The sequence below is a fragment of the Polyodon spathula genome, chromosome 58, assembly GCF_017654505.1.
Source record: "Polyodon spathula isolate WHYD16114869_AA chromosome 58, ASM1765450v1, whole genome shotgun sequence".
In the NCBI taxonomy this organism is placed as follows: domain Eukaryota; kingdom Metazoa; phylum Chordata; class Actinopteri; order Acipenseriformes; family Polyodontidae; genus Polyodon; species Polyodon spathula.
Genome location: NC_054591.1, coordinates 1,212,588 through 1,237,587, shown reverse-complemented (window position 1 = coordinate 1,237,587; position 25,000 = coordinate 1,212,588). Strand labels below are relative to the sequence as shown.

The window sequence follows — 25,000 nt, the reverse complement described above, 5'->3', positions numbered from 1 at the left end:
AGTAAAGCACAGAGAAAGCATCGCAACGCCTGGAGAGCTATAGTGAAGCAAAATATGTGCTGTCTTAGCGAGGGGGGACAGAGTTGAGATCACGTCTCTTCAGCTCGCTTCTAATTAAAACTGTTATTTTCTACAACTCTTAGAGCGTTCGCTCATTTATATATATATATATATAGTTGCATGCAAAATATATTTGAAATTTCGGGGGACTTTTTTCACAGGTCACAAATATCTTATCAAATATCACAAATATCAATTGATCTTTTTTATTTTTATTTTATGCAATTCTATACTTCAATTTGTCAGCCTGTCAATGCAGCTTGAACTGTGTGTGAGAGAAACGTGCTGAGAGAATTCAGGGCAGCGTGGTCTGCATTAACCCTTCCCGCCAGGAAAGCGTGCATGGGCAGATATAGTGGGTAGACAGGCTTGCATGTGCTGTGCTAGAGTGTATGGCTCTGACTGCGGGTTTGAAGTGATTGAGGCCAGATTTTATTTCTTTTTGCGTCTTCTCTCTTCCAGATCAGCCCCTCGGATGGCAAGATCCTCCATTTCGGGCGGGTGAAGAACTGTGAGGTGGAGCAGGTGAAGGGAGTCACCTATTCCCTGGAAACCTTCCTCGGCCCGCACACCTGGGCAGACCTGAACATTAAGAAGAGTAAGCATGTGTGCACAGCGGTATGTGGAGTAACCACAGCACTGCAGGAACGCTCAGCACATGGAAAAAGAGAACCTGAGTTCAGGGATCGAAACAAGGCTCCTGTTGCATAGCAGTGTGATCCATTCCTGGTTTTACTAGGAGTTTAATAAGACACCCCTGAGCTTGGCATGTATACACTGGGGCTAATCCAGCTCGTATTACAGTCTGGAATGGGGGGAAACTGCTATGCAAGGGGAGTCTTATTTCCATCCCTGAAATGCAATTGTTGAATTAGTAGAAATATATATAAACGATAATTTTCACAGGAATAAAAATGTAATATTATTTTATTTAAAAAGTAACATGAATTCCTCTTTTAGGCTGTGCTTCTGGTTTTCAGTGTGTATTCTGGGGTATTGGTTCCGCAGGTGAAGATGACACAGGCTCGTTCCAGGATCTTCTGGTAACAAAGGAGGGTAACCAGCTGTTCCACTGTGTGATCTACCTGGCACCTGGAGACTATCACTGCTTCCACTCCCCCACAGACTGGCGCGTGGCACACCGACGCCACTTCCCAGGTGAGTCCTGCACACCCCCTGCTCTCAACAACACATCATCGCTTACTTTACACAATAACCTGGCTTTATAAAGCATCTGCCGTTATTAATAATAACAGTAATAATAATAGAAATAATTAAAAACATGAAAGAGATGTTTTAGCTACACATTTCACATGAGTGCTGCACGGTACTGTTTAAATAAACTGCCGTGTTGGTTTGATAGACAGCTGCAGGCAATCGAACCCACCTTTACCAAAGAATCCCAAGATATTTGCTGCGTGAGCCACAGAAGCAGTTTCACTTGCCCTGGCTCTGCACCACGCCCTAGCGAAGGCTCTGTCAACGGCACAGCACCCATCACTCTGTAACTGTGTCTCTTAAAATCACTAATCCAGACAGCCATGTCTTGCTACCCTAAAACAATGGCTCTGAAGTGAAAGTGATTACAGGTGTGGGAAGGCAGGCTTTTGCTTGGGTTGATCCTGCAGTAAACGAGTGGATCATTGCACTGACAGTCAGGCGTGTGCGGGTCTCATGTCGTTGCAGTTGATGCATCTTCATGTACGATTGCACAGCGTCGGTACCCTTTTTAAACAAGTTCAGCAAGTGGATGGATGTGTTTTAATCTCTTTGACACATGATCTGAGAAGAGAGCCAGCACTGCTGCAGTAATGACAGGGAAATAAATTGCCTTTTGATGCAATGCAGGACCCGGGCAGCAAACCCCACCGGCTTGAGCCCAGAGACCGCGAGTAGAAAAGAAATGTCGTGTAACAGCTGATGGGACCCCAGCAGGGAATGCCATGGTCAGCAGAAAGATGCAGAGTGATGTGTTTAGTTGCAGCTGAGAGCTGATTCATTAAGTCCAGCAGGATTACACAGGAATGAATAACTTCTGTTTCAACAACGGGCTGCGTTGTGTTTTTTTTTTTTAATGCCATTTGCCTTTTGTCTGCTGGATCTTGGCTTTCCCTGGGTTTTGGTTAAAATGTTCTTTGTGAAGCAGGATTTAACAAAAAAAGGAATGCAGATTATTCATGGCACTAACAAGAAAAAAAAAAGACCTGACCTTTTTCAAAATGTAGAATATCCAGTGCTCCTGCACTGTATTTAATGTCTGTAAAATATATATGTATACACATTGAAACCAGCAGTGACTGGACTGTTAGCACTGTTGAAAACCCCCAAAAATCTGTTCTCTGGTCTACAGTTCCTGCAGGGTTTACTGTGTCTGTCTGTCTGCATATGTAATAATAAGGCTAGGTATTATTACATAGCATTTTTAAAAACCTGTATGGGAAGGAATGCTGCCAAAATGTTTCACAATGCACAGAGCATGGCAGGTTTCACAATGCACAGAGCATGGCAGGCTGGATGCAATGAAAGGGAGATCTCCCAGGAGGGTCTTTCCATTGCTGGCAATGCAGTGCTTTCAACCCCAGGAACATGCTTTGTATGCAGAGTGATGAGGAAAGCCAGCCAGCTTTGCTCCGTTCATTTTGAACAATGAAACTGAGCAACGAGATTCTAGAATGGACGCTTTCAGAAAATGAGAACAGAGTATAAAAAAAAAAAAAAGAGGTTTGTTGCCAGTAGCAGCCGTTGCCAGTGGGTGGTTTGAATGCACAATCAGAGCATTTCAGAGTTTATTTATTTTAGAGGTCAGAAACGTTGATTGCATTGACGCACTGCAGGCAGTATAATACAGACCCCACCTCTCCCTTAATCTCAATCAGGCTTGTTTCTTCACTGGGGTCGTGTCCTCATTTTATATTTTAAGTGGTTATTCAATATGAAGTCCCCATCTTGCAAAAGTCTTCTCTCTCTCTCTCTCTCTCTCTCTCTCTCTCTCTCTCTCTCTCTCTCTTTGCAATGATCTTCTCCTCTCCTGCCTCGCTCACTGCAGGCTCCCTCATGTCGGTGAACCCTGGCGTTGCCCGCTGGATAAAGGAGCTGTTCTGTCACAATGAGCGCGTGGTCCTCAGCGGGGAGTGGACACACGGCTTCTTCTCGCTCACCGCGGTCGGGGCCACTAATGTAGGATCCATCCGCATTTATTTTGACAGGGTGAGTAGCAATATGACAACTAAAAACATCTCAAACTGGAGTTCACTGAAGCTGTATTATGCCAACTGTCCAGGACCTAATGCCACAGATACAGTACCAGTCAAAAGTGCTTGAAACCAGGTTTTTCATGATTATCTATGCTTTTAACTGTATAAACTTGTCTATAAACACTTAATATTTCATTATATGATACGTGTACTTATATAAGCTGATAATCATAAGTGAATTGCATTCAAAAATTGTATTTTTAAATGAAAATGTAAATCTTGTCAATTTCAATGAAATGGAAGAATTTCTGCAAAGAAACCATTGTTAAGAGTGCAGAATAAGAGGAAAAAACACAGAAACTGGACGTTTGAGGAGTGGAAGTTGGTCTTATGGACTGATGAGTCAAAATTTGAAATATTTGTGTCCAACCGTCAAGTATTTGTAAGATGCAGAGAGGGTGAGCGCATGAGTTCTGCATGTGTGGTTCCCACTGTCAAGCATGGAGGAGGCAGTGTCATGGTCTGGGGTTGCTTTGCTGGTGACAGAGTTGGTGATCTTTACCAAGTCCATGGCAAGCTCAACCAGCCTGGCTATCATAGCATACTTCAGAGGCATGCCATTCCATCAGGGCATTCCATTAGGGCTAGTTGGGCAGTCCTTCATTCTACAGCAAGATAATGACCCGAAACACACCTCAAAGTTGTGCAAGAACTATCTGACGAAGAAGTGAAGGACAACTCAATCTAATGACCTGGCCTGCCCAGTCTCCAGACCTCAATCCCATAGAACTTGTATGGGACGAACTGGACAGAAGAGTCAAAGCAAAGCTACCCACAAGTGCCCTACATCTCTGGGAATTGCTGCAGAAGATCTGGGAAGACATGTCCTGTGATTTCCTGTTGAAACTTGTTAACCGAATGCCTCGTGTTTGTGAGGCTGTTATTAAGGCAAAGGGTGGCTATTTTGAGGAATCCAAGATTTAGAGACAATGTTCAATTTTCTTGAACATTGCTTTGATACTCCTTATGTTCTGTTTTGTATATTGTAACATGTGTTTTCATTTTCAAGTATTTACAGAAACATATACGACGTAAAACATTGACAATTATGAAAAAAAAACTAGTTTCCAACAAGTGTACTCAAACTTTTGACTGGTACTGTATTTTTTCCAATAACTGTCGCTCCACTGTTCTCCACTTTGTCCACTTCTTCTGTTCTGCTGGCTTTTAGTCTGGAAGAGCGGAAAAGGTCTTCAATTTCGTTTGACCTAGTGTCGTTTTTTTGACCTGCACAAACCCCTGCTTGAATGTGTGTGAGTGTACATGTGAGAGTGAACTTCTTGTTTTCCTAGGAGTTGCACACAAACAGCCCTCGCTACAGCAAAGGATCTTTTAATGACTTTAGCTATATCTCCAACAACAACAAAGATGGGGTGACCATGCGGAAAGGGGAGCACCTGGGGGAGTTCAACCTGGGGTCCACCATCGTCCTGCTCTTCGAGGCCCCCAAAGACTTTACCTTTAACATCAGCGCTGGGCAGAAGATCCGTTTTGGAGAAGCCCTCGGGACCATGAGAGGGAATGCAACGGATGCGGAAAAGGACTCCGAACGGGACGTGTGAGCTGCAGTAAAGAGCCTACTGGAAGAGTTATTATCTTCTGCCCAGGACCGGCATGAATATACTTGAGACAACATGCTGCTTTTTACTTTCCCTCCCTCCCTCCCTCCCTCCCTCCCTCTCTCCTCATTGCTTGCTATGAGAACAGTGCCAGTTGCTTCTATCAGAGGGAAGTTTTTTATTCTTAGTCACACTGAAAGATTATTTTTTCCACCCCATTTTTTTTTTTTTTGGTTTTAAATCCCTGCAAAATTGCATACACTGTAAGCAGCACCTTTTACAGTTTTAATACAATTAAAAAAACACAGAAACACGCACACAGGAAAAAAAAAATCATTGTTATGTAAATCAAGTTTGGTGCCACAACTTTCTTCACACAACTTTTTACTAATGGGTTGAGTCCTGGCTGGAGACCTGGTGGTGGCCAACAATCCACCAGTTTAAACTCTACTATACGTCTGTTTCGTTTCCTTGTTGTGCCAAAAAGGTTATACTTTTCTGTTCCGGGGGAGTTGGTGGTTGGTTGTTTTTTTTAAATGTTTTTATAAGGAGCTGTTAATCTACACAGTGTAGGCTTTTGTTTTGCTGTTCCATGTGGAAGCTATGTGATGACATGGCTTGGCAGTCTGTCCTGCTTGCTCTGTCACACTGAAGAACCTGGCTGGCCACCAGACACACGCGGAACACTACACGTTACCAGTGTCTCCTGGCTTGATCTAGCAGAAAAATTTACAAAAACAAGGGGCAGGTTGATGCTAAGAACTTTCTAGGCTGAGTAGCTCCGACTAGAGAACCCACTGGCTGATTTCAAGTTAGTTATACAGTATTTTTTTATATGTAATGTAAAATACTTGAATCATGTACTCATTTAACACTGCATACATTTTAAATAATAAAAAAGTCATTAATACAAATTTAAAAATGCCTATTCTTAATTGGGTTTTGTAAATTTTCATTTGCGTTATTTTTGGGTTTCTGAGAAGAATTAAAAAAAAAATAGTAATATTAATCTAACCTTATAAAGACTCAGTTTGTGCACATATGTATTTTTTATTTAAACAGTTTTAAATTAGGTAACAAATTATTTAGCATATCAAATTTACATAAGCAGAATTTCCATTGTAACGTCCATTCAGAGACTGCGTTCCCAGCTCAGTCCTGAAAGTGCTTGCTGCTTGTTTGTGATGGAGGAAGGCAGGGAGGTCACGCTGCCAGCATGCTGCGAATCTCTTTAATCCGAGCAGCGTGCTGCTCAATCCGAGGTCTTTCCTGCTTCAGCCTCTCTCTGAGAATCTCTGTCTTCAGCTCCAGCTGCAGAAGGGAAAGTGGAGAACGGGTTTAATAATGATCGCAGGGTCTGGAACTGAACTGCCCGTCTAACTAACTATCCTTTTTATTTAGAGAGATGGGCATGGCAGAGTCGTTTAACAAAATTAAAAAGAAATGCTGAATAGCTGCAGGAGGAACATCTTAGGGTGTTGGGTTACTAATGTTATATTAATATGCATAGAAAAAAATACATACATACATACATACATACATACATACTATTTAGGAATTCACAGAACCAGGACTAGAATTAAGACTCTTATTGCATAGCAGTTTCACCCATTCCAGGTTTTACTACGAGAGTGATCAGCCAGTTTATAGGTAACAAGCTCAGGTGTGTCTTAGTACAAGCAGGAATGGATCAATCTGCAATGGGATTCATATTCTGCAGGGATGGAAATAAACTAGAGTTTTGATTGCTTTTGCTCAGAACACAATGTGCATCTCTCAGATTCCCCGATCCTGCTCTTACCTCCTCCAGGTCCTGCTGTATTTGCTGGGCTTCCTCTCCCTCCTCCTCTGCCTCATTTCCCTGCAGCCAGGCTCTCAGCAGCTCAGCCTGTTTGTGCCAGGTCCTGCACAGCAGAAGAAAGTATAGAAACACACACCAGGTGATCCACTGCCGACTCATTGCCTGCTGAAGTAAGCCCTGAGCTGTGGGGAGGTGCAGGGAAGCGTGCCCTCACGGTTTCACTGATTGACTGATTTGAATGCATTGTAATGTAAAGCTTGTATAAAAAGCTAAATTAAGTTTAAATGAAGTTGATACTGAAGGCACTAGAAGAAACAATGTCTGTGTGCTCTGTGATGCGTATTATTTGCTCAAACGCTCAATACGGGGTAAAGCCAGAAAACGAACAGTAATCTGATCTGATGACTCAGGCAGCCCGTGGTGGAATTTTACAAGGCACTGCATTTCCCCTGCTAGCATCAGTGGCTCTGCTTTAGTTTTAATTACATTCATTCACGGATCATATAACATGTTAACAGCCTGCTGAGACAGAGAGAGAAAAACAAATCCTTACTTCAGGTTTAGCTTGTTGTCATGGAAACGCTGCATGTCCTGTTGGATCTGTTGCAGTTCCGCTTCTAGCTGCCGGTCGCAGTCCTCGCTGTGATCCCCACCCCCTTCCTCTGCTTATTACACAAACAAACACAAGGGCTTTGAGCAAGGTCAGCTCCAGGGACACTGGCCTAGTCTTTAACTGTGCACTCAGATCGGACTCGATAAACAGAATGCCAAGCCGTCTGGACATTTCATTGGCACCTGTGCATCACGGCTCGCCAGGCTCCTAGCAACACCTGGAGTGGCTCAAAGTGCTGTGCAATGGGATCCCTGCGTATGCCACACTTCTGTGAATAGCATGTCACGTACAGAGAGAGCTACCTCAACCCCTCTGTTCCAGACAGGAATAGAAAAGAGCCCAAGTGCTTGACCTATAGTAGGTGGTGTAACCTCTGCTAGTGGCTGGAGGAGTCTGAGGCTTTGACACGTGGAAAGTTTAGTGCTCTACCTACCGTTTAAGCAATTACTTCATTTCAGAGAACAGATGCTAGTGCTGACTGGCTATCAGCATGTGTTACAATCTTGTGTGTGTGTATTAGCCTCTCGGTTCATTGAATTGCCTAAGCTGGGTGCCGATAGCTTCTAGCTGAGACCTTTCTGTTTCCTAACAAATGCAAATCTTTCACAACAACACAGCTGCTGCTGCTTGTTGTAAACTCTTTAAAAACGTCAGGATGGTTCTATTGGAATAGAAGAATGAACAGACATTGTTTCAATGTAAGCACAATAAACGAAAGCTGGGCAGACACAACATTGTACTTTTGAGTGTTATGTGCATCTGCTGTATATTCTTTTAAATGACACATTACCTAAATGCACCCGTTTTTGGCACAGTAAAGCACTCTGAAGTACAACGATTCAACTGCTGCATTGTACCGAAGCACATGAGGAAGCTCACGTCTGGGTTCCTGTCTTCTTGTAAAGGAGAGCTCCTATGAACACACACAGCCAGAGCGACCTGAATGTGTGCTAAGTGTTTCATACCCGAGTCCTCCTCAAAGCTGAGAGCGCGCCGGCCTCTTTTCACAGTGAAGACCTCTGGAGACAGCAGCTCTGGGGTCTGACCTTTACTGGCAGGTTGTCTGCCTGGGGAGCCAACTCTCTGGAAGGAAGGAGGAAAAGCATCACAATGAATTCCAATGAAATATTCTAGAACACACGAATTGGCTTATCCATGCTTGGACCTATCTTTCCCATGGCCTTTACTCTCGTTCACAGGGTTGTAATTAGATCACTTGGTTTTACAAGGTCAGTTGGCAGAGCCGAAATGTCTATGGGTCAAAAGATGACCAGGTCACTAGGGGGGTTAGTTTCTTATAATCTCGAGCGTTACCTCACTGCTTCACTAAGATAAGCCTCTGTGAGATTGCAGAGGTGTGTTTGTAGCTGTGAGAATACGGATTTCTCATCACCTGTCCCATCAACGCTTTAAAGACCCTGTTTAATTCATTTAAACCCCCCTTTCAGAACCCTGTACGCAGCCAGCAGCCTAGAAGAGGTGAACTCCCCAAGTGTGTGTTTTTATTGTTGTTACAGGTCACTGTATATATTTAGTATTTGTTAAAGTTCGAGACTCGTCGCTCACTGTTAATTCCTCGTGCACTCTGTCTTATCGCTGTGCTTGAATAAAGCAGCTTTGGCGGGTTTTTAGACTGCACACAGACATGGATTTTGCCAAGTATTCCTCCTGGTCCTTCAGGGTCTTTAGGAAGACTGAACCAAACCAAAAAAAAATCTACTGCAACAGAACCGTAACATACACGCTCTGTAACACTGTAAGAGGTTCAACTAAAAGCAGGCCAGTACTTGTAGTGCCCTGGAGCAGTACACATCGCACACAGCTCTGCTTACTGTGTGCGCTCGCCCTCTCTTGGGCATCATGAAACAAGACGGTGGCAGGAGCTCCTCTTTCTGGCGAGACAGGTCCGGATGGTACACTGGCAGCTTCCTAGGAGCTGCTGCTGGTACCCCGGGTCCTTGTGCCGGTACCAGCGGAGATCTGAGCTGCCCTGTCCCTTCAGAACCGGGTTTACTGGAGAGAGGCTGCGGAGTGGGGGCGGGTGGCTGCGTGAAGACTGGACTGTCTTCCTGTGTGCAGCTCTCTGTGCTGGACAGAGACTGGGCAGCTGGCTGTTCTCTCAGGGACTCAGGATTACTGAAACAGAAAAGGAAAGTGATATTGACGTCCAGCACAGCACTGCGAGGTTCTGAATTGTACATTCAGGTTTTACAATTACTTAGTTCAGCGAGTAAGTGCCAATGTCAGCCTTATCCCTTTATCAAAACTGAAAGCTTTTAAATGCAAAGCGCTTCGTTTTCCGTACAATCAATGCTCCTGGCAGCAGCACAGAGGCAGCATTTGTGTGTAGTGCGGGTAAACATTTACTGATGGTCCCGTCTGGAGCATTAAGGAAATCTCATTGTAGATATATAGATTTCTTTCTGTGTGATGAGTGCCCACATGTGTGGCTCCAGTATTGCTGCTACGGGATAAAAATGAACATAAATCTCTTCTATTTTTCTGAAAGAGGATTCTTATATCTATGTTTAACAAGCCCACCTGCTGCTTCCAGGCTTGTGGAGCCCCTCCTTCTCCAGGGAGCGCAACAGGAAGTCGGGTCTTCTGGGCTGCAGCCTCCTCTGACGTAGGACTGGACTGCAACACAGAACCGCGGGAATTATCATTCAGTGTAATTCAGTACAGCATTCTAACAATACTAAGTGCAGCCAGAAACTCCTACGGTACCTCCTGGCCCCTGGAGATACTCCCAGTTCATCCTCAAGGGGCTCTCTGGGCCCCAGCGACGCCGGTACCCCTTCAGGTTTCAGGGTCTTCCTGTTGTACTCGAGGAGCAGCCCCACTTCCACACGCTCCGGTCTGTGCTCCGGCTCAGCCCTGGCCTCGGCTGGGAGATGGAACGTCACCGCTTTCTTCGGAGGGACAGCGGCTGGGTGAGATCTCCTTCTCTCTTTGTGACAGAGAGCCCTGTGTTTCCAAGTCATTGCACAGCGGTGAACGACCTGGTGAAGACTGTAGGCAGACTGAGGAAACACACAGAAATACAACTGAAAAACCTTATCAATGGTATTATTAAAAGTAAGGAGATTTTTTTTTTTTAACAGATTCTGGCATTTCTCATCACAAAACACCTGCTGCTGGGTAGCTCGTTACATGACGCTTCAAACAGGACACAAGGTTAAATATATTGATCAATAACAGCTGATTAAATCAATGAATTGCTGCATCTTGAAAGTCTCTATGCAATGCCGCAGTGCGTGGAGAGGTTTCTTCCCAGCTCCCCTCACCTTGACCTGCTGCTGTGCCGCCAGCGTCCCTCGGAACTGGGCCATGTCAGCAGCATAGCGCAGGATCTGCGAGGCCCCCTCCCGGAGAAGCTGAGACCGATAGAACTGCACCGCTTTCTGGACCCGAACCTTCTTCCTTCTCTCCTCCAGAACATAGCCTACCCAGGCATCAAACACCTGCAGTATGAACAAACAAACAAGAAAGAGGCAATAATGTTAACAAAAACTAAGAACAGCATTGGTTACAGTTCCTTTGAGACGTTTGTCTACGAGACCAAGAAGCGATGTGACTCAGCTTGTGGGGATTCAAAGTTACAGATCAAAGGAGGAAACATCTGAATGACAGGCACGCTTTGAAAAAGTAGAAGCAGAGGGGAAATGAAGACCTGTTGTAGGTGGGAATTCTGCAGTAAAAGAGCAAATGGCTTTTGTTCCCCAGAATGTGATGATCAGGTCTCTCTGAGCACCTGCTGGATGTACAGGGGAACAGTCAGGCTTTTTTCCAGGTCGGCACACATCTTGTGTTTTGTTCAGGCAGCCCCGCAGTGAGACAGGCTTGTTCCTACCTTGCCCTGCAGGTTGAAGCACCAGTGCCAGAGAGCGCTGACCGTCTGCTGTTCCTCTCTCTGCCTGCCCAGCATCTGTGCACAAAAGCAATCTGTGAGAACCTGTTTCTTATAATATTAGGCACAATTAAACCTGTATTACAGACCGGTTTTGCCACATGTCGATTCGGTATGGCCCACATAGAGCCCCTTTGTCAATACAAGCTTTTGGTTGGTCCCTTGAGTGCTTGTTATAAATAGGTCTGCAAAATCAATGATATCCACTTAACAGCCCATTTGCAGTGCATGGTGTCTGTTTGTTAATCCATAAAACCCACACAATAAAAATAAAAAATCCTTCAACTTTGGCCACGTTTTACAGGCAAGACTAATCACACAGCTCAGCCCGCGTCCTGCACAGTGCTTCAATGCCAGCTCATTATGAAGCATGGGGCGGCTGCCCTTTCTGCTTTGCAATGGGAGGCTTGTCTCTACCCTGCTGGTTTGAGGTGTTTGGAAGCAAGCCATGTCTGAACAAGAGGAGACAGTCAGTCAGTCAGCCTGGGCAGCATTAGGACAGATCGGGGGTATCTCAGTGAAGAGCAGTCTGGCACGCTTGCAAACAGAGAAGTACACAGGAGGAGAGCAGCCTAACTCCAGTCATGACTTAGACTATTTATTTATTTATTTATTTAATGGATTCGAAAAATTGGTCAAACCCCATAATAAATGAAACACTACTCCTTCATTCATGTGAGATTTCTTACCTGCACTGTCCAACAGGTAAAATAGTGTTGATAGAGTCTCTGTGCCTGGAACCACTCCCCCTGACGACACAACATCTGAAAAACACAAACAGCACGTTATCTTACTCAACATTGCAACGCAGTGTACAGCGTATCTTCTTTATTTGAGCTTAACCAGGGATTAAAAACGAAATCTGTTCTGTTGAAACAGAAACGGCAAAAAACCTTTCTGCTGCTCACCATTTTCCGTATGCAGCCGTGATGGTACAGTTTCCACGAGGATACGCACTTCCTTAGAATACATCTCCCATGGTGCTGTGCAGCGACCTCCATCTTTGACCTGTGCTCCACTGACTTCCTACTGAACTCCCTCCAGTGTGAGAACATGTGCTGCAATCTCACTGAAAAGCACAAGAGATACAGACAGATACAGATACATTCCCCTTGACAAAAGGTATGAAAGCTGCAAGTGTTAAAACTGTTTTACCCATTGCAATGTGCTTCTGAGCCTCGTGCACAGCGTCCTGCTCCTGCTGTCTATAGTAAACCTGAAGGGAAATCTCATCTCGCCATCCCAACAGAGCCTGAAACAGACAGAGACAGAGGGTAGCAGACTCATTTATAAAAAACTGGATGAGGAGTAAGCACACAGTAAGCCCTGAAACAGCTGTAACCGCTACGCAATGGAAGTCTTTCCCAGTACAATCTTAGCAAAGCAAAGCAATGGTAACACATAAAAAAAGCCTAGTTTATCATGCGCTGTGCAGCTGGCCACCAAAAGGGACAGAGAGAATACAATCTTTGCAGTGGCTTTCTGAGGCTCTTCCACTTGCTCTTTACACAAGGCTGGCTACCTTCGAAAGCAGCGTCCTGCAGTAATGCTGCTCTGCTCTGCAAAGCTTTCGAGCTTCGTCTGCGAGGCTCACTGCCTTCTCTCGCCACACTTTGAAGGTCACCCTTGAAAAGAAAAAAAAAGAAAATACAAAAAAATAAAGAAATCTAAAAATATGTTTTTTTAAAATCGCACAAAACAATGACTGATCCCATTTGATCAGCACTCTTCACTCTGGCGTTACCTTAACAAGCCTCTCTTCCGACGCCTGTCCTTTTCCTCCACTCTGTGCAGAACTTGCTGCACGCCTCGCTGATACACCTGCGAAGTGAACGACATTTATAAATGAGTAAATCAGGTAAACACTGAGCAGCACCAGTGACTGACTGAGAACACGCATCGGGGTGCATTCGACTGATCTGGAGTTCGACGGGTCTCGACAGAGACGTTACAGAAAAGAGGGACAAAGTGGAAAACAGCATCTATATCAGTGTGTGCGTGTCTGAGGTGTACTTGTGTCTTTGAAAGCAAGAACAAATGTCAGGTTTTGATCACATTTAAACATTTCAACTCTGTTTGAAGCTGCCTGTTTGCAACAACTGAATAGGCTCCATTACAGGGTATTAAACTGGTGAGAAATTCAACACTTTCCAGAAATGCAGCTGGTGTAAAAGCATCCCTTTAAACGGGTCTGACTGTGAGTCAATCCATTGCATAGGATCTGGCCATACCTTCCATCCATCCAGGACTCTGTGCAGCAGCGTGTGTCTGCAGTGCGTCTCCGCTCGGAGGATCACCCTCCTCTTCTCTCCTCTCACTTTCACATACTATAGACAGAATGGCAGACAAAGGTCAGGCTTCACCTGCACAGTCTGCAGGATCTGCTCATCACACTTCAGGCTGAACAATTGCCTGCATCTTTATGAAGCAATGGCTTTATAGATTCAAAACAACTGCCACATCATTTGTCAAACTAGGCTGCCCCCTCCTGCCTAGAAACGGTAAGGCACGGCAACACAGCTGCCAACAGAAATTTGTTCAAAACAGATAAAGCTGGGAATCTTTTCTCTGTGGCTCTGTCAGCAACCAGACAAATGGACAGTTAGATCAGACTGTTTTATTAAAACCTATTCTGATTGATTAAAACAAGGACTGGCACAGTGCCCATGAAAGCTGTAACACTATGTAAGCTTGCAATCTTATAGCTATATACTATCCATTTACAAACACTGGACCAGAACGACAAGCTTTGACCTCACAGATTCACAGCCGATTCAGAGACTCGGGGTGCTAGTGACAGGGTTCAATCCTGCTTTGAAATTCGTGCTTGTGTTTCAAAACCCTGACTTCTATCCTACCTTAGAGAACGTTTAGAAACACTCTTTAAAATAAGAAACCGCTGAGCCAGTGTTCAGGGCACGCTGTTGTAATGCCTGCCTGAGTGAAGTCCTCACCTGTCTCCATGTGTTCCAGGCCCATCTCAGACTGTGGTGGAACTGATGCCTTATCGCTTGCATCTCATTACCTCTTCTGAAGAGAATTAAAAAATGAACAGAGAACAGAATGAGATATAGCAGCACATTTGTATTGCTCCCATCACATTTAAAAATCTTACACGAAATTAACTAAAGTAGACAAATAGAGATGTTGTTTATGTGGCTTATTTTCTTAGAAGTTTCTTAGACGTCGCCATGCATGAAAGGGTTAGAACAATATTTTAACAGGTTCCTGAAACATCTTCTCTATGCAAACAAGCATACAGTTCTCTTAAACAGTAGCGACTGCTTGCAGCGATTGCTGTAGAAACTTCTTTTCCTCACTCTGCTTTAATCTCGGAGACGTTCTGCCTCCAGCAGCGGAAGGATTTCCGGAATAGCTGTCGGGAAAAATGCCCTTCCGCGACGGCTTCCTTCTCCCTCTCTTCCAGACGGCAGGCTGCTCGGTGACGCCATCTACACCAAAACTGGAGCGCTGTGCGCCGGTCACAATGAATCACAGCCTGGATAGAACAGGGAGGGGATCAAAGCATTGCACTTCAAACTGATCACATGACAGGCAAGTTATCCTATCATTAGCACATGCAGTAAAATCACAGCAAAGCTTAATAAAGCAATGTGTAGTAAAGCCAAGAGAAAGCATGGAAATCCATGTAAAAAATAACAGTTTAGCAGAGCATAATTACACAGTCCTGTAGACCACAGCTGTTAATAAAAGAACAAGGTCACAACCAAACACTGTATATATATTACGATGAGCCAGATGCGCGAGTCTGAAATGCATGTCGAATGCAACCGTACCCAAAGTGGAGTAATTACCATTCTCTCAGCCAGCTGATATTCCTTCTGCCGGTTCATTCTCTCCCACCAGGTGCAGAATATCCATCTCTGTCTCGTCTCTCTAAACGCACACATGAGAAATGTTTTTTGTTTTTTTCCCCACCACCAGTTTTCATAAATCCGTGGAGCTCTGCTAATCCAACAGAGCACAACCCAAACTGCCTCCCAGCTACAGAACTGCCTGCAACAGGCAGGTCAACTGTACTGCAAGCTTTATATACACACACAAGGACAGTGGCACAGAATGTAAAACAGCACATGTACAGTTTCAGAGTATTACTTGTAAAACTGAGTAGCCGTGTCTTTCATCTCCCTGTGGCGTCTCTCCTGGCGAATGAATTCTCTCCAGGTGTCAATGCAGCGTGGGAATGTCTTCCTGGTGTAGTGCTCGTCAGCCCTGCCGATCTGCGCCTGCCGTCAAAATACACAGACAGAGCTTGTTCACTTCAAAGGGAAATTAACTGTGATTGTTCAAAGATACATGCAAAGCCAAGATACAAAAAACTAAATTATTATGTTATTATTGTTACCACTACATCAAGATCAAATAAAAAATAACCCGGCAATAGTGTCTCTGATACCTATGTATAAAGTGGGTTGACTTTGGGCTTTAAAAGGTGTAATAAAGCTGCTAGTTTGTGTTGTCGCTGTCGTTTCGCTGCTGGAGTATTGTGATCAAAGTGTGTACAGTGTTACACAGCTCTCGGACGGTTTCTGGATGTGGTATGTAGTTGTGATGAACACACACACAAACACATACACACTCCTGAGTGCATTTAACAAAGCAGTCAGTGATCTCTGTCTTCAGTCGCATTGCTTCCTCTCACCTTTCGCCACCTTCTCCATTTGATGTATTCCGTCCAGACGGTCAGAGACTTCCGCAGCAGCACTGTCCTGCAGAAAGAGAAAGAGGTGTATTTTAATCAGTAACCTCCACAAAGGTATTCACATTTACAATGACTGACCAACACGCAAAAAGACCGGGTGCTCTTAGCAAAAAAGAAATCATGACTGGATCGTGGGCAGACGTGTGTTAAGAACTGTAAACTAGCCTAAAATCACACAGACCTTCGACACCAGACAAGACGCACCTGTTTGCAACGTTAACAGTGGGCTTCGGGAAAAGGTCCCTGCAGTCTGGTCATTTTCTACCATCTTCAGTAAAAACAACCCCTTTTAACCCTGCAGATCTGTTACCTGTACTGTCGGGTTGCTCTGAGATTTAGCGACTGCATCCCCTTCTCCTCACGTTCCTCACCACGCAGCTTCCACAGAGTCCAAAACCTCCTCACCACCTGCAGGAAGGAGTCAGGGGAGGAAAGAGATGAGGAGGGAATAATAGAGTCCTCCAGAGGTGCTTAGTAGACTTCTAGAACATCAAACTCAGAGTTTCTGCAACCAGGGATGTAATATGACACCCACACACACTGGCTTTACACTTACTGTAGTGTGGCGCTGCTGGTGTGCCAGGTTGCTCTGGAGTTGACCGAGGCGGTTGAGTGTGATATTCGTGCTCAAGGCTTTCATTCCCTTACGCTGAACAGGACACAAAGTTACACAGAGCATGAGAAGTCCACGGCACAGCATCAGAGTACACTGATTACTGTTTTATAGTATTGCTATTACAGGGATAGAAATAAGACTCCTAATGAATAGCAGTTTCAACCATTCCAGGTTTTACTATGAGCTTGATTACCCCCAGTGTATGGTAAGAAGATCAGGTGTGTCTTATTAAACTCATAGTAAAACCTGGAATGCCTCAAACTGCTATGCAATGGGAGTCTTGTTTCCTGGTTCAGGATAACCAAGACACAGTAATGCCTCAGGAAGTTACTGCCTGCGTTCTGAAGGTATTTTTCTCACCAGCAGATGGCGCCTGTAGTGCTCCTCAGCAGCTTCACTCTTCTTTGCATCTTCAGCACACAAAGTGACATCTTGAGTAGAAGTCAAGGGAAAAAAAAATCATTCAGAAAGAACTTAAAAGAAGGTATTTGATGGAATCCAATATGACCACGTCTTCCTTGCAGTATACCGTTAGTATATTTCTTATGGTATACTATAATGCAATCTTGATGTATACCGTTCTCCTGCATTATTTCACTATCCAACATGCACATTAAAAAAAATATTGGAGGCCAGTGTAACAGTGAAGATGTTCTTACACTTAACCTTCAATTAACAGAGCACGCTATTCATCAGCCTCAAAACTGCAGTCAGTCTCTAGAGTCACTTTATGTTCACTCCCCTTGAACATAATAAAAGCATGAAAAGTAACAATTAAAAACACACGACAAACATCCCATTGCAGTAGACTGCTGACTTGAACTCGTAACACTGCAGCGCCCAGCCTCTGTGGAAGGATACAGTGTCTCCAGTGGATGAACGCCCTGCGTGTGGTGATGCGCTCTGCTAGCCCAGCGATCGCATCATGCCTGCCGCGGGCACGCTGTCTGCTCTGCCAGGCGCTACTCCACTCACAGAAAACATGCTGGACCAGGCAGCCCTGCCTCACCTGCTCTGCCAGACCTACACAGCGAGAGAGCAGCACTTTAAACGTTAGAGGAACACGACTTTCACACAAGCCCCCTCCCTGGTCATTAAAACCTGGACAATTTAGTTGGCTCTTTAGCACCAGAATGCAATATTTGAACAGCCTTTTTAATGTTTGTTCTGCAGAATTATCCTCAGTCTGGCCACTCACTGTACTGCTGCTTCTTGGCCTTGCGGTGCTGTTGATAGAAGACCCAGACCTGGAGGGATTTCCTGAGGCACCGGTGCTGATAATGAAGCATAGCCCTCCTCTCCTTCTCTCTCTCCAGCCACAGTCGTTGGAGAACCTCCTTCCACTGCTCCCAGGCCTGGTAGAAACGCACACAAACACACACGGGGAAGAAAGAAACTCAAACACACTCTGCAATATATTTGAATATTGCAACAAACACTCACTGAAACATATATTCTGCAGCATATTAATGCACTCTATTCCCAGTTATGACACCCCCTTGCTACTGACCCTGTACTGCAAGCCTTGAGCCCAGTGCTGAAGTGCTGCCGCGTCCATCTGGCACAGGCTCTGCCTCCTCTGCAGGCCCCGGACCCAGATCCTCCACGCGCTCCTGTACAAAGAGGCACGGCAGAGAGAAGCTCAACATCAGCTTTAAACTGATCACTCACTGCCGCACACGCTTTCATAATGAACCAATGGGAATCTTCCACTCACTGCATCGAGTTTGCTTCCTGGAATTCCCTTGCTTTGGACTGCATGTCTTGTTTGATTTTCCGCATGCTGACGTATATCTGCCAGTGTTCCCATGCCGCAGACAAGCACCGGGAATTATCTAAAGAAAGAAAGAAAGACTTGTATTGTCTTATTAGCTTTTGGCAATTGAAATCCTTGGTAAAAACTAAAATACAATGAACATACACTTGTGCAATACTGTGCTGCTAGCGATTTGTAATAAATAACACACTGGTTCTATGTGGTAATTCTTACCTTCATAGGAGCGGAGTGTTGCAGGAGGTCACCATGGTGTGTCACTTGTACTTAGAGGGTAGACATGATTCTGAGAGCTCTATAGTGGCCACTCAGAGGGGCTTTAAACTTTAAATTGATATACAAACCATACGAGGCGGCTTCCTTATACTGCTGCTTCTTCTGGCGCTGGTGCAGGACGTAGGTCTGCCAGCCCTTAAAGACCAGGTTGTACAGGTAATACCTGGAAGGGGAAACACATTGCCATCAGAGATTACCCACAGCTCATTCAAAATGGTAAGGTAAAACTATAAGGAAACAAGTCCAGTAAAGAATGTATTTCCAAATTCTGTTTAATAATGAATAAACTATATGTTAACATTTACGAAACAGCCAATAGTCCAGAACAGGAAAATCAAACTTGATGGTACAGTTCTGTGAATAGAGCCCACTGATTCCTACCTGTAGTGGCAGTGTGCTCGGACACTGAGCTTCCATTCCTTCCTGATCACCCACCACTCCTCCCTCCACTCCTCGAAGGCCTTCTGGAGAACTCTGTAGCTGTGATGAGACCTGGAGACCAAGGGCAAAGGAACATGAAAGCATTGTCTTAAGAGCAGAAGGAAAGGGCAATTTTATCACCAGAAAAATAGATACACTTTTTCAGAATTGCAATAAGATGCTCCTATCTATATTCTTCAAAGCCTTTACTTGATGCGAAACGTCATACTTTCCCTTTTCTTTGAGGTAGGGAACCAAGGAAGAAGAGAGGGCAGGCTGCATTTCCCTGCAGTGTTCATTTACATAGCCTTCATGCTCTCCAGAATAATAACTCAGCAAGCATTAAAAAAAAATGCAAATACACCCAGTTGTGCAAGCAATTGTGTACAAAACGTTGACACTTCAAAAGAAACTGCAATTAACATAGATTTCAGACCTTGCTGCAGAAATCAAAACAGCGACTCGCTCTGAATCCTAATGCAAATGAACCAAACCAAACCAATACCACACAGACAGCAGGAGTGAGTGAGGGGACCCTGACAGGGAGAATGCTACCTTGCTTTCGAGGGCAGGACTCGACCGAAGGTCTTGGCAATCCACAGGTACAGAAACTTTCTCCCAAGGTGTCTGCAGAACAAAATAAATATTGCTGAACTTGATTATTTCTTTATTTTTTATTTTTTTTTGCAGCAGAATTCTGCTTCCAAGACAAACTGAACACAGCGAAAATCAGCAACATAAATCGTGTTCCAACTACTGAAGATGGAATTGAAAAGGCGGGATTTAAAAATACAGTTGTTGTTTTATTTTTGTAAATAGATTAAAAAAAAAACTAAAAAAAAACACAAAAAAAAACACATGCTTACTTTTAATCCACAGTTGAATTCTGCTTCATGGCATGCATGTTCCATGGGAATAATGAAGAACAGTTTTTACACCAAATCCCCAGAAATGTTACCAGGTACCTGATGCGCAGTTCCTTGAGCCTCCCCCCCCTGTTCCAGGTGTACGCCACCCTGTACTGAATCCGACGCCCTTTCGGCAGACGGACTGCCCCCGGATCATTCCTCACACTCTGGGGTACATCATCAGGAATCCGCTGGGCTGGAGCTTGCTGGGGGTCTTTTGTAACGTGAGTGCTTCAGAGAAAAAAATAAAATAGAAGAGTGTGAACTATAATCTCCAGTACACCTGCTTTAAAACGTTGACAAGATATTCTGATTCAGAGCAGTTTGAACCATTCTGTGCTTTGCTAGGAGTTCAATTAACCATTTGTGATCTTGTATGAATAACAAGCTCTGGCGGGTCTAATTAAGCTCACAGCAAACCCAGGAACGGCCCTACTTGCTATGCAATGGGAGTCTTATTTCCGTCCCGGCATTAATATCTATAAGGCAGGTGGTGATAGCTGGTTCACAGTGAAATTAGCCCCAAACTAGGCTGACGCAAGTCCTGTCCGACGTGTGTGAATTCGGACGCAAGTCCACTAATGAATAATAATCACAATCAGAATCACAAATTCAATAACCTTTAGAATGTTGTGGGTCCCACAAAGACAGCTAGTAAATTAAAAGTGAAACAACTGTATGTATGATAATACCTGTTAATCTAAGCAATGAGAGATTTGACAGTTTAATAGACCTGATATATGAAAGCCCACCTTTGCTGCGAAACTCCTAGGAGAACCGAAACACATTTTTACGGTATTGAAGGAAGCTGCTGGGGACCAATAAGGGAAGAGGACGGCTGCAGAGGACTGTGACATCTAAAAACCACAACTGCCCATAACCCAAATACTGAATACAGGTAGGGAGCGCGAATTTGCCCCGAAGACTGCATACCACAGAGTGCCTTTTCACCAAGAACAGTGCTGAGGCGCTGGCCAGTTTATCAGGAACACTCTTCATATTTAATTGTAACAACTTCGCTTGACACAATAAACAGCTCTTTCAGAAAGCGTCGCTTACCTGCCGTGACCTTTATTCTGTGTGAGCTCAGACCCATCGCGTCTCACCAGCAGCGTAGCGTTTCTGCTCCTGCGACTAGCTGCAGGACATCTGACACTCCCACGGGTTACGTCCATGTTCGTAGAAATGACGAGGGTGCAGCTAAAGTCTTGTTATTAATTATATAGAAAAGCGTTCTGGGTGTGCTTCATGTGACGATAAACTCAGATCTAACTTTTTTTTTTTTTTTTTTGAGTAAATAAAAGTTATTACATTTTTTAAAAAGCGCACATTATTTATTTTGGTAGCCACAAAAGCGACCCTACCCTACCCTACCCTACCCTACCCTATCCTGTGCTTTGCTTGGGAAGATATCGAGTGCACGGTTTGCAGCTGTGCTTTTATTGATTCATTTTATACACTTTTCTGTTGTTTTTGCCCTCGGTTTCACTCTACCCCTGGGACAGTTGCCCTGGTTACGCTACCGTCAGTACATCCCTACTGCGCTCTTCCTCCCGCCTGCTGTTACTTCTCCCACCGTGCATTGCACACGCCGGTTACTATGGTACCTGGACGCCTCCAGGAACGAGTGCAATGCTTTTGCGTGGGCTCTGAAATTTAGTGCCAACTACAGGAGTGGCGGTACAACTGCGTGTCTTAAAATACATATTATGCATGCTGCATTTGAATACCGGTAGAGTCAACAATATACAGTGTGTGTGTACAAATATATATATGTGTGTGTGTGTGTGTGTGTGTTTGCATTGTTCATTGCAATGACTCATACTGTTGTATTTTTATTAGTATTATGATTAGTCTTAATGGTGCTTGGCCTGTGAGTTCAGGAGCTGTGCTTCAGGTTGAAGTTGCGTGCAACAGATCAGCCAGTGTTTTTAAATGACTTTAAGTGCCTGTTAGCACTCTCTAGGGAAGGCACCTTCGGGGCAAATAAACTGTGCCTCCTTCACGACAGTGTGCGTTTGGTGGAGACTGATAATGACTGGGAAAAGCGCACAGGTCATATTAGATGTGTTCAAATAGAACAAGCGTTATGGTTGATTTAGGGGTCCAATTTGACGAGACTTCACAAACCCACTACTAAAAACGGTGACAGCCTTGCGCATTGCTGAGTGGCCAAAGTCTATAGGGACACAGAGTCTGTCAGCCCTAACTTCTAAACATTATCAGCTGCGTTTGATGCTTCAGTTAACGACAGCTGTATGAAGTAACTTAGTTATACCGGCAGCTAGCAGTGTTGTCTGCAGATACATTTCACTGGGTTATGTACATACGACGTGTAGCTAAATAATCGACAGATAATTATATGGTATTATTTTAGAAATCGCTGTTCTTCGTATTTACAGCTCGATAAGTAATATATATATAAATAAACATTTCTGCACGTCACGATAGCTAACCGACACGCACGCCGTCTCCCACGTCACGGCTCCTTTGTTGTGATTGGGCTCCTTGTGAGTGATGCAATTGAGGCGTCTGTTCAATTCGCCGGCAGGGGTCCTTACATCAACAATAGCGGCTTCCACTTAAAAAAGTATCTAACCAGCCGCAGCAAAATCCAAAAGGCGAGCAGTTCATTTTTTATTTTCGATGCTTTTGAGTGAAGCGAAGGCGACCGCGTTCGCCGGCGCGATACCTTTGCATTTGGAGTCAGGCGGCTCCCGGCCTCTATATAATCCGGGTTCGAGCCCCGTAGTCGTGGGTTACTGGAGAGGTCCGCGCTGTTCCGACTCGCCCAGAGCAATCCCCGAGCTAGAGTGAGGCTTCCACACCGGCATTGAGCGCCTGCACGGCGGGGGCGCCGGGGAGAGCAAGCCGCCGTGCTTTGAGAGAGGGGAGGGCTGTGAGGGAGCCGGTTGCGGAGTGGGAGAACAAGGGGAGCCGTTTCTCTTTCCTTCGAGTCGCCGGCACTCGAGCTGTGTGATACAAGGCGATCTAAAACGAGTAAACGCGAAAGAGTCGCGGTCTCTCGCCGCGCCGGTGTGTTTGTTGCGGCGCTGGGGGACGCATTGAATTCACATATCGCCTGGTAGGTTGTGAAGGCATTCGTTTTGCTGTAGTTTTTTTGCACGTCTTGGTTTGGTGGAAAGCGAACTATAACAAATCGTCGTCTTCCACTTGTGTGTGCAGTTGTGTCTTTAACAGTGGAAGCTGAAGGTGGTCGTGTGCTTCTGCATTAGGCGATACGATTGTGTATGTATTTACTCATTTTATTTAAGCGTGAATACCTTGCTATATACAGTAACTTCGAGTCAGTTTCGCGGTTGGGTGTATAATTCGCACAAGGCCACAGTGCAAAGCCCCTCTCCATTTTAAACGTCTGGATGGTTTTGGTCTTTTTGTTAACTGTTTTTATTGGGCTCAGAATAGATTGTCTGGCGCTTACTTTAATTTTATAAAAACAACAAAAATATATATATCGCGAAAGAACAAATCTACAAAGCAAGCAGTGTGATGGCAAAACTGAAAAGTGCAGCTGTCTGCATTATGGAATTACATTTTAAATGTATTTGGAACTCGAGATCTTATTAATTTCAATGGAAGCAAGTGAGATGTGCTGCGATTGAGTCAGTTTGTGTTCATGGGGGCTTGTGACATCACAACGGATGTTGACGTGTTTACTTTCTAGACCTGTAATTGTTCGTTTTCTGTTGCTGAGTAAATGCAAACCGAATGAATAATCGGTATTAGTCTATACTGTGGGTGGATGTGGTATTAGCTAAGCACTGTCTTTGTCACATTTTGTTTACAACCCAAAAATGTAGCTAGCAATTCACTGTTGTATATTTCTTAATCCTAGAACATCTCGCCTGCATCAAACGCAATGTCTACCAGTGTTAAATAACAAGTCGGTACAGGTGAGGTTTTCACCTGTACTATTAAACTGCTCATGCCAAAAACTTGTCCCTAATTCTATAGTTGCGTCCTAAAGCTCGGAGTAGTGTTTCTCTAGCCTGAATCCCACCTCGGGGAGAAATAGGCTGTTCCAATGTTTTTCACCCCTCCAAGAAATAGGTTGAGTTTGGTCTGTGTAACAGGTATATGGGTAGGCACAGCTTTCTCAGTACAGGGCTTGGTAAGAGCTCTCCACACCAGTACACATCTGAGAAAGATAACTGCTCAAAACGTGAATGCATTGTTTTCATTGTTTTACTTTGCATCAGAAAATATTTCATTAGTTATCCTTGGGTTAAACTCAAGCAGCATGCTTATTTGATATTTTTTTTTGTTGCCTTTTGTTTGCAGATTTTTAATTTTTTTTCTGACTGAAAACAACCATGGAAAAAGTTGAATACATTGAAGAGCATGAAAACGGAGCAGCTGTAGTAGACGTTGTGAAGACTTCGGAAAGAAGTTACCCTTACAGATACACCAAGGTAGGCTGTGCTGCCATTTCGGTGGTGAACCCCAGGATGGAAACTCATCCTTGGATTCTGAATACATTTCCAGGGGGTGGGGATAAGACTCCAACTGCATAGCAGTTTGGTCCAGTCCTGCTTTTACTGTGAGTTTTAGTAAGGCACAAGTGAGCTTATTACCTCTACACTGTAGCCAGTGAAGCTTATAGTAAAACCTGCAGTGGGTGGAACTGCTGTGCAAATTTCCATCCCTGTGTTTTTGGAAGGATCCTTGGACCTAAACCCCACTGTGTTAAATGTGTCTGTTACATTGAGACTCTGACTGTGCTGCGACTCTGCTGGTTTACACCAGTGCACTGGTACAAATGTATTGTTCAAAGCCGTTGGTGAAATCTAAACGCGTCCCTGCAAATCACTTTGTAGCTTTCGATCTGGTACATTCATTCAAATACAGCTAGCTGCCTTTTAAGCTTAGTGTCCAGGTGCTTTTTTTCCCTGCTCTCGCTCCATTCTCTTCTGGATGGATTGTTTAAATGTGTTGATGTGTTCCACAGGAGGAACTGCTGGAAATAAAGGAATCCCCCTGGTCCAATCAAAGACATGAATGCCTTTCAGAGAAGTATGACAGGTACTGTGACAGAGTATTTATTTGCCTGACACGCTAACACTTC

At 44.4% G+C, this 25,000-nt stretch overlaps 2 protein-coding genes and 1 long non-coding RNA gene across 5 annotated transcripts in view; 2 read left to right on the top strand and 1 right to left on the bottom strand.

The window, feature by feature from the left end:
• The window catches only part of LOC121307725 (phosphatidylserine decarboxylase proenzyme, mitochondrial-like), a 6,504-nt gene extending 1,427 nt beyond the window's left edge, over positions 1-5,077 (top strand). The window contains exons 3-6 of the mRNA XM_041239976.1: positions 485-658; positions 1,069-1,218; positions 3,107-3,267; positions 4,607-5,077. Coding sequence (XP_041095910.1) covers positions 485-658; positions 1,069-1,218; positions 3,107-3,267; positions 4,607-4,876 — 755 coding nt within the window. The 3' untranslated portion in view covers positions 4,877-5,077. The remainder of the gene's footprint in view (positions 1-484; positions 659-1,068; positions 1,219-3,106; positions 3,268-4,606) is intronic.
• Positions 5,078-5,827: 750 nt separating this feature from the next.
• sfi1 (SFI1 centrin binding protein) lies at positions 5,828-21,486 on the bottom strand. 3 transcript variants are annotated; one of them, XM_041240000.1, is made up of 32 exons: positions 20,974-21,486; positions 19,972-20,145; positions 19,562-19,633; positions 18,968-19,078; positions 18,655-18,749; positions 18,254-18,371; positions 18,047-18,149; positions 17,735-17,891; positions 17,398-17,559; positions 16,897-16,967; positions 16,477-16,569; positions 16,231-16,328; positions 15,861-15,927; positions 15,314-15,444; positions 15,013-15,094; positions 14,518-14,696; positions 14,152-14,227; positions 13,429-13,524; positions 12,942-13,018; positions 12,720-12,822; positions 12,353-12,449; positions 12,106-12,266; positions 11,887-11,961; positions 11,141-11,215; positions 10,575-10,751; positions 10,015-10,310; positions 9,829-9,924; positions 9,120-9,423; positions 8,253-8,370; positions 7,228-7,339; positions 6,675-6,777; positions 5,828-6,184 (listed from the first exon to the last, which is right to left on the bottom strand). In XM_041240000.1, the coding sequence occupies exons 1-32, from the start codon at positions 21,087-21,089 to the stop codon at positions 6,077-6,079; spliced, it is 3,903 nt and encodes a 1,300-aa protein (XP_041095934.1). In that variant the 5' UTR covers positions 21,090-21,486; the 3' UTR covers positions 5,828-6,076. The 3 variants fall into 3 exon arrangements, with proteins under 3 accessions (XP_041095934.1, XP_041095933.1, XP_041095935.1); XM_041239999.1 differs by lacking the exon at positions 5,828-6,184 and having other exon boundaries at positions 6,193-6,777; XM_041240001.1 differs by lacking the exon at positions 5,828-6,184 and having other exon boundaries at positions 6,193-6,777; positions 7,228-7,336.
• Positions 21,487-22,541: 1,055 nt separating this feature from the next.
• LOC121307765 lies at positions 22,542-24,966 on the top strand. Its single transcript, XR_005948388.1, has 3 exons — positions 22,542-22,999; positions 24,217-24,347; positions 24,884-24,966. It is a non-coding gene; the product is annotated as an uncharacterized LOC121307765 (long non-coding RNA).
• The last annotated feature ends 34 nt before the right edge of the window (positions 24,967-25,000 follow it).

Bases quoted from the DNA above. Each gene is read 5' to 3' on its own strand.
- sfi1 (XM_041239999.1), bottom strand. From the start codon at position 21,089: ATGGACGTAACCCGTGGGAGTGTCAGATGTCCTGCAGCTAGTCGCAGG. The intron at 15,928-16,230 runs GTAACAGATCTG...CTCTTTCTGCAG, and splicing joins AGAGCAACCCGACAGTACAG to GACAGTGCTGCTGCGGAAGT. The intron at 13,019-13,428 runs GTATGGCCAGAT...TTCACTTCGCAG, and splicing joins GAGTCCTGGATGGATGGAAG to GTGTATCAGCGAGGCGTGCA.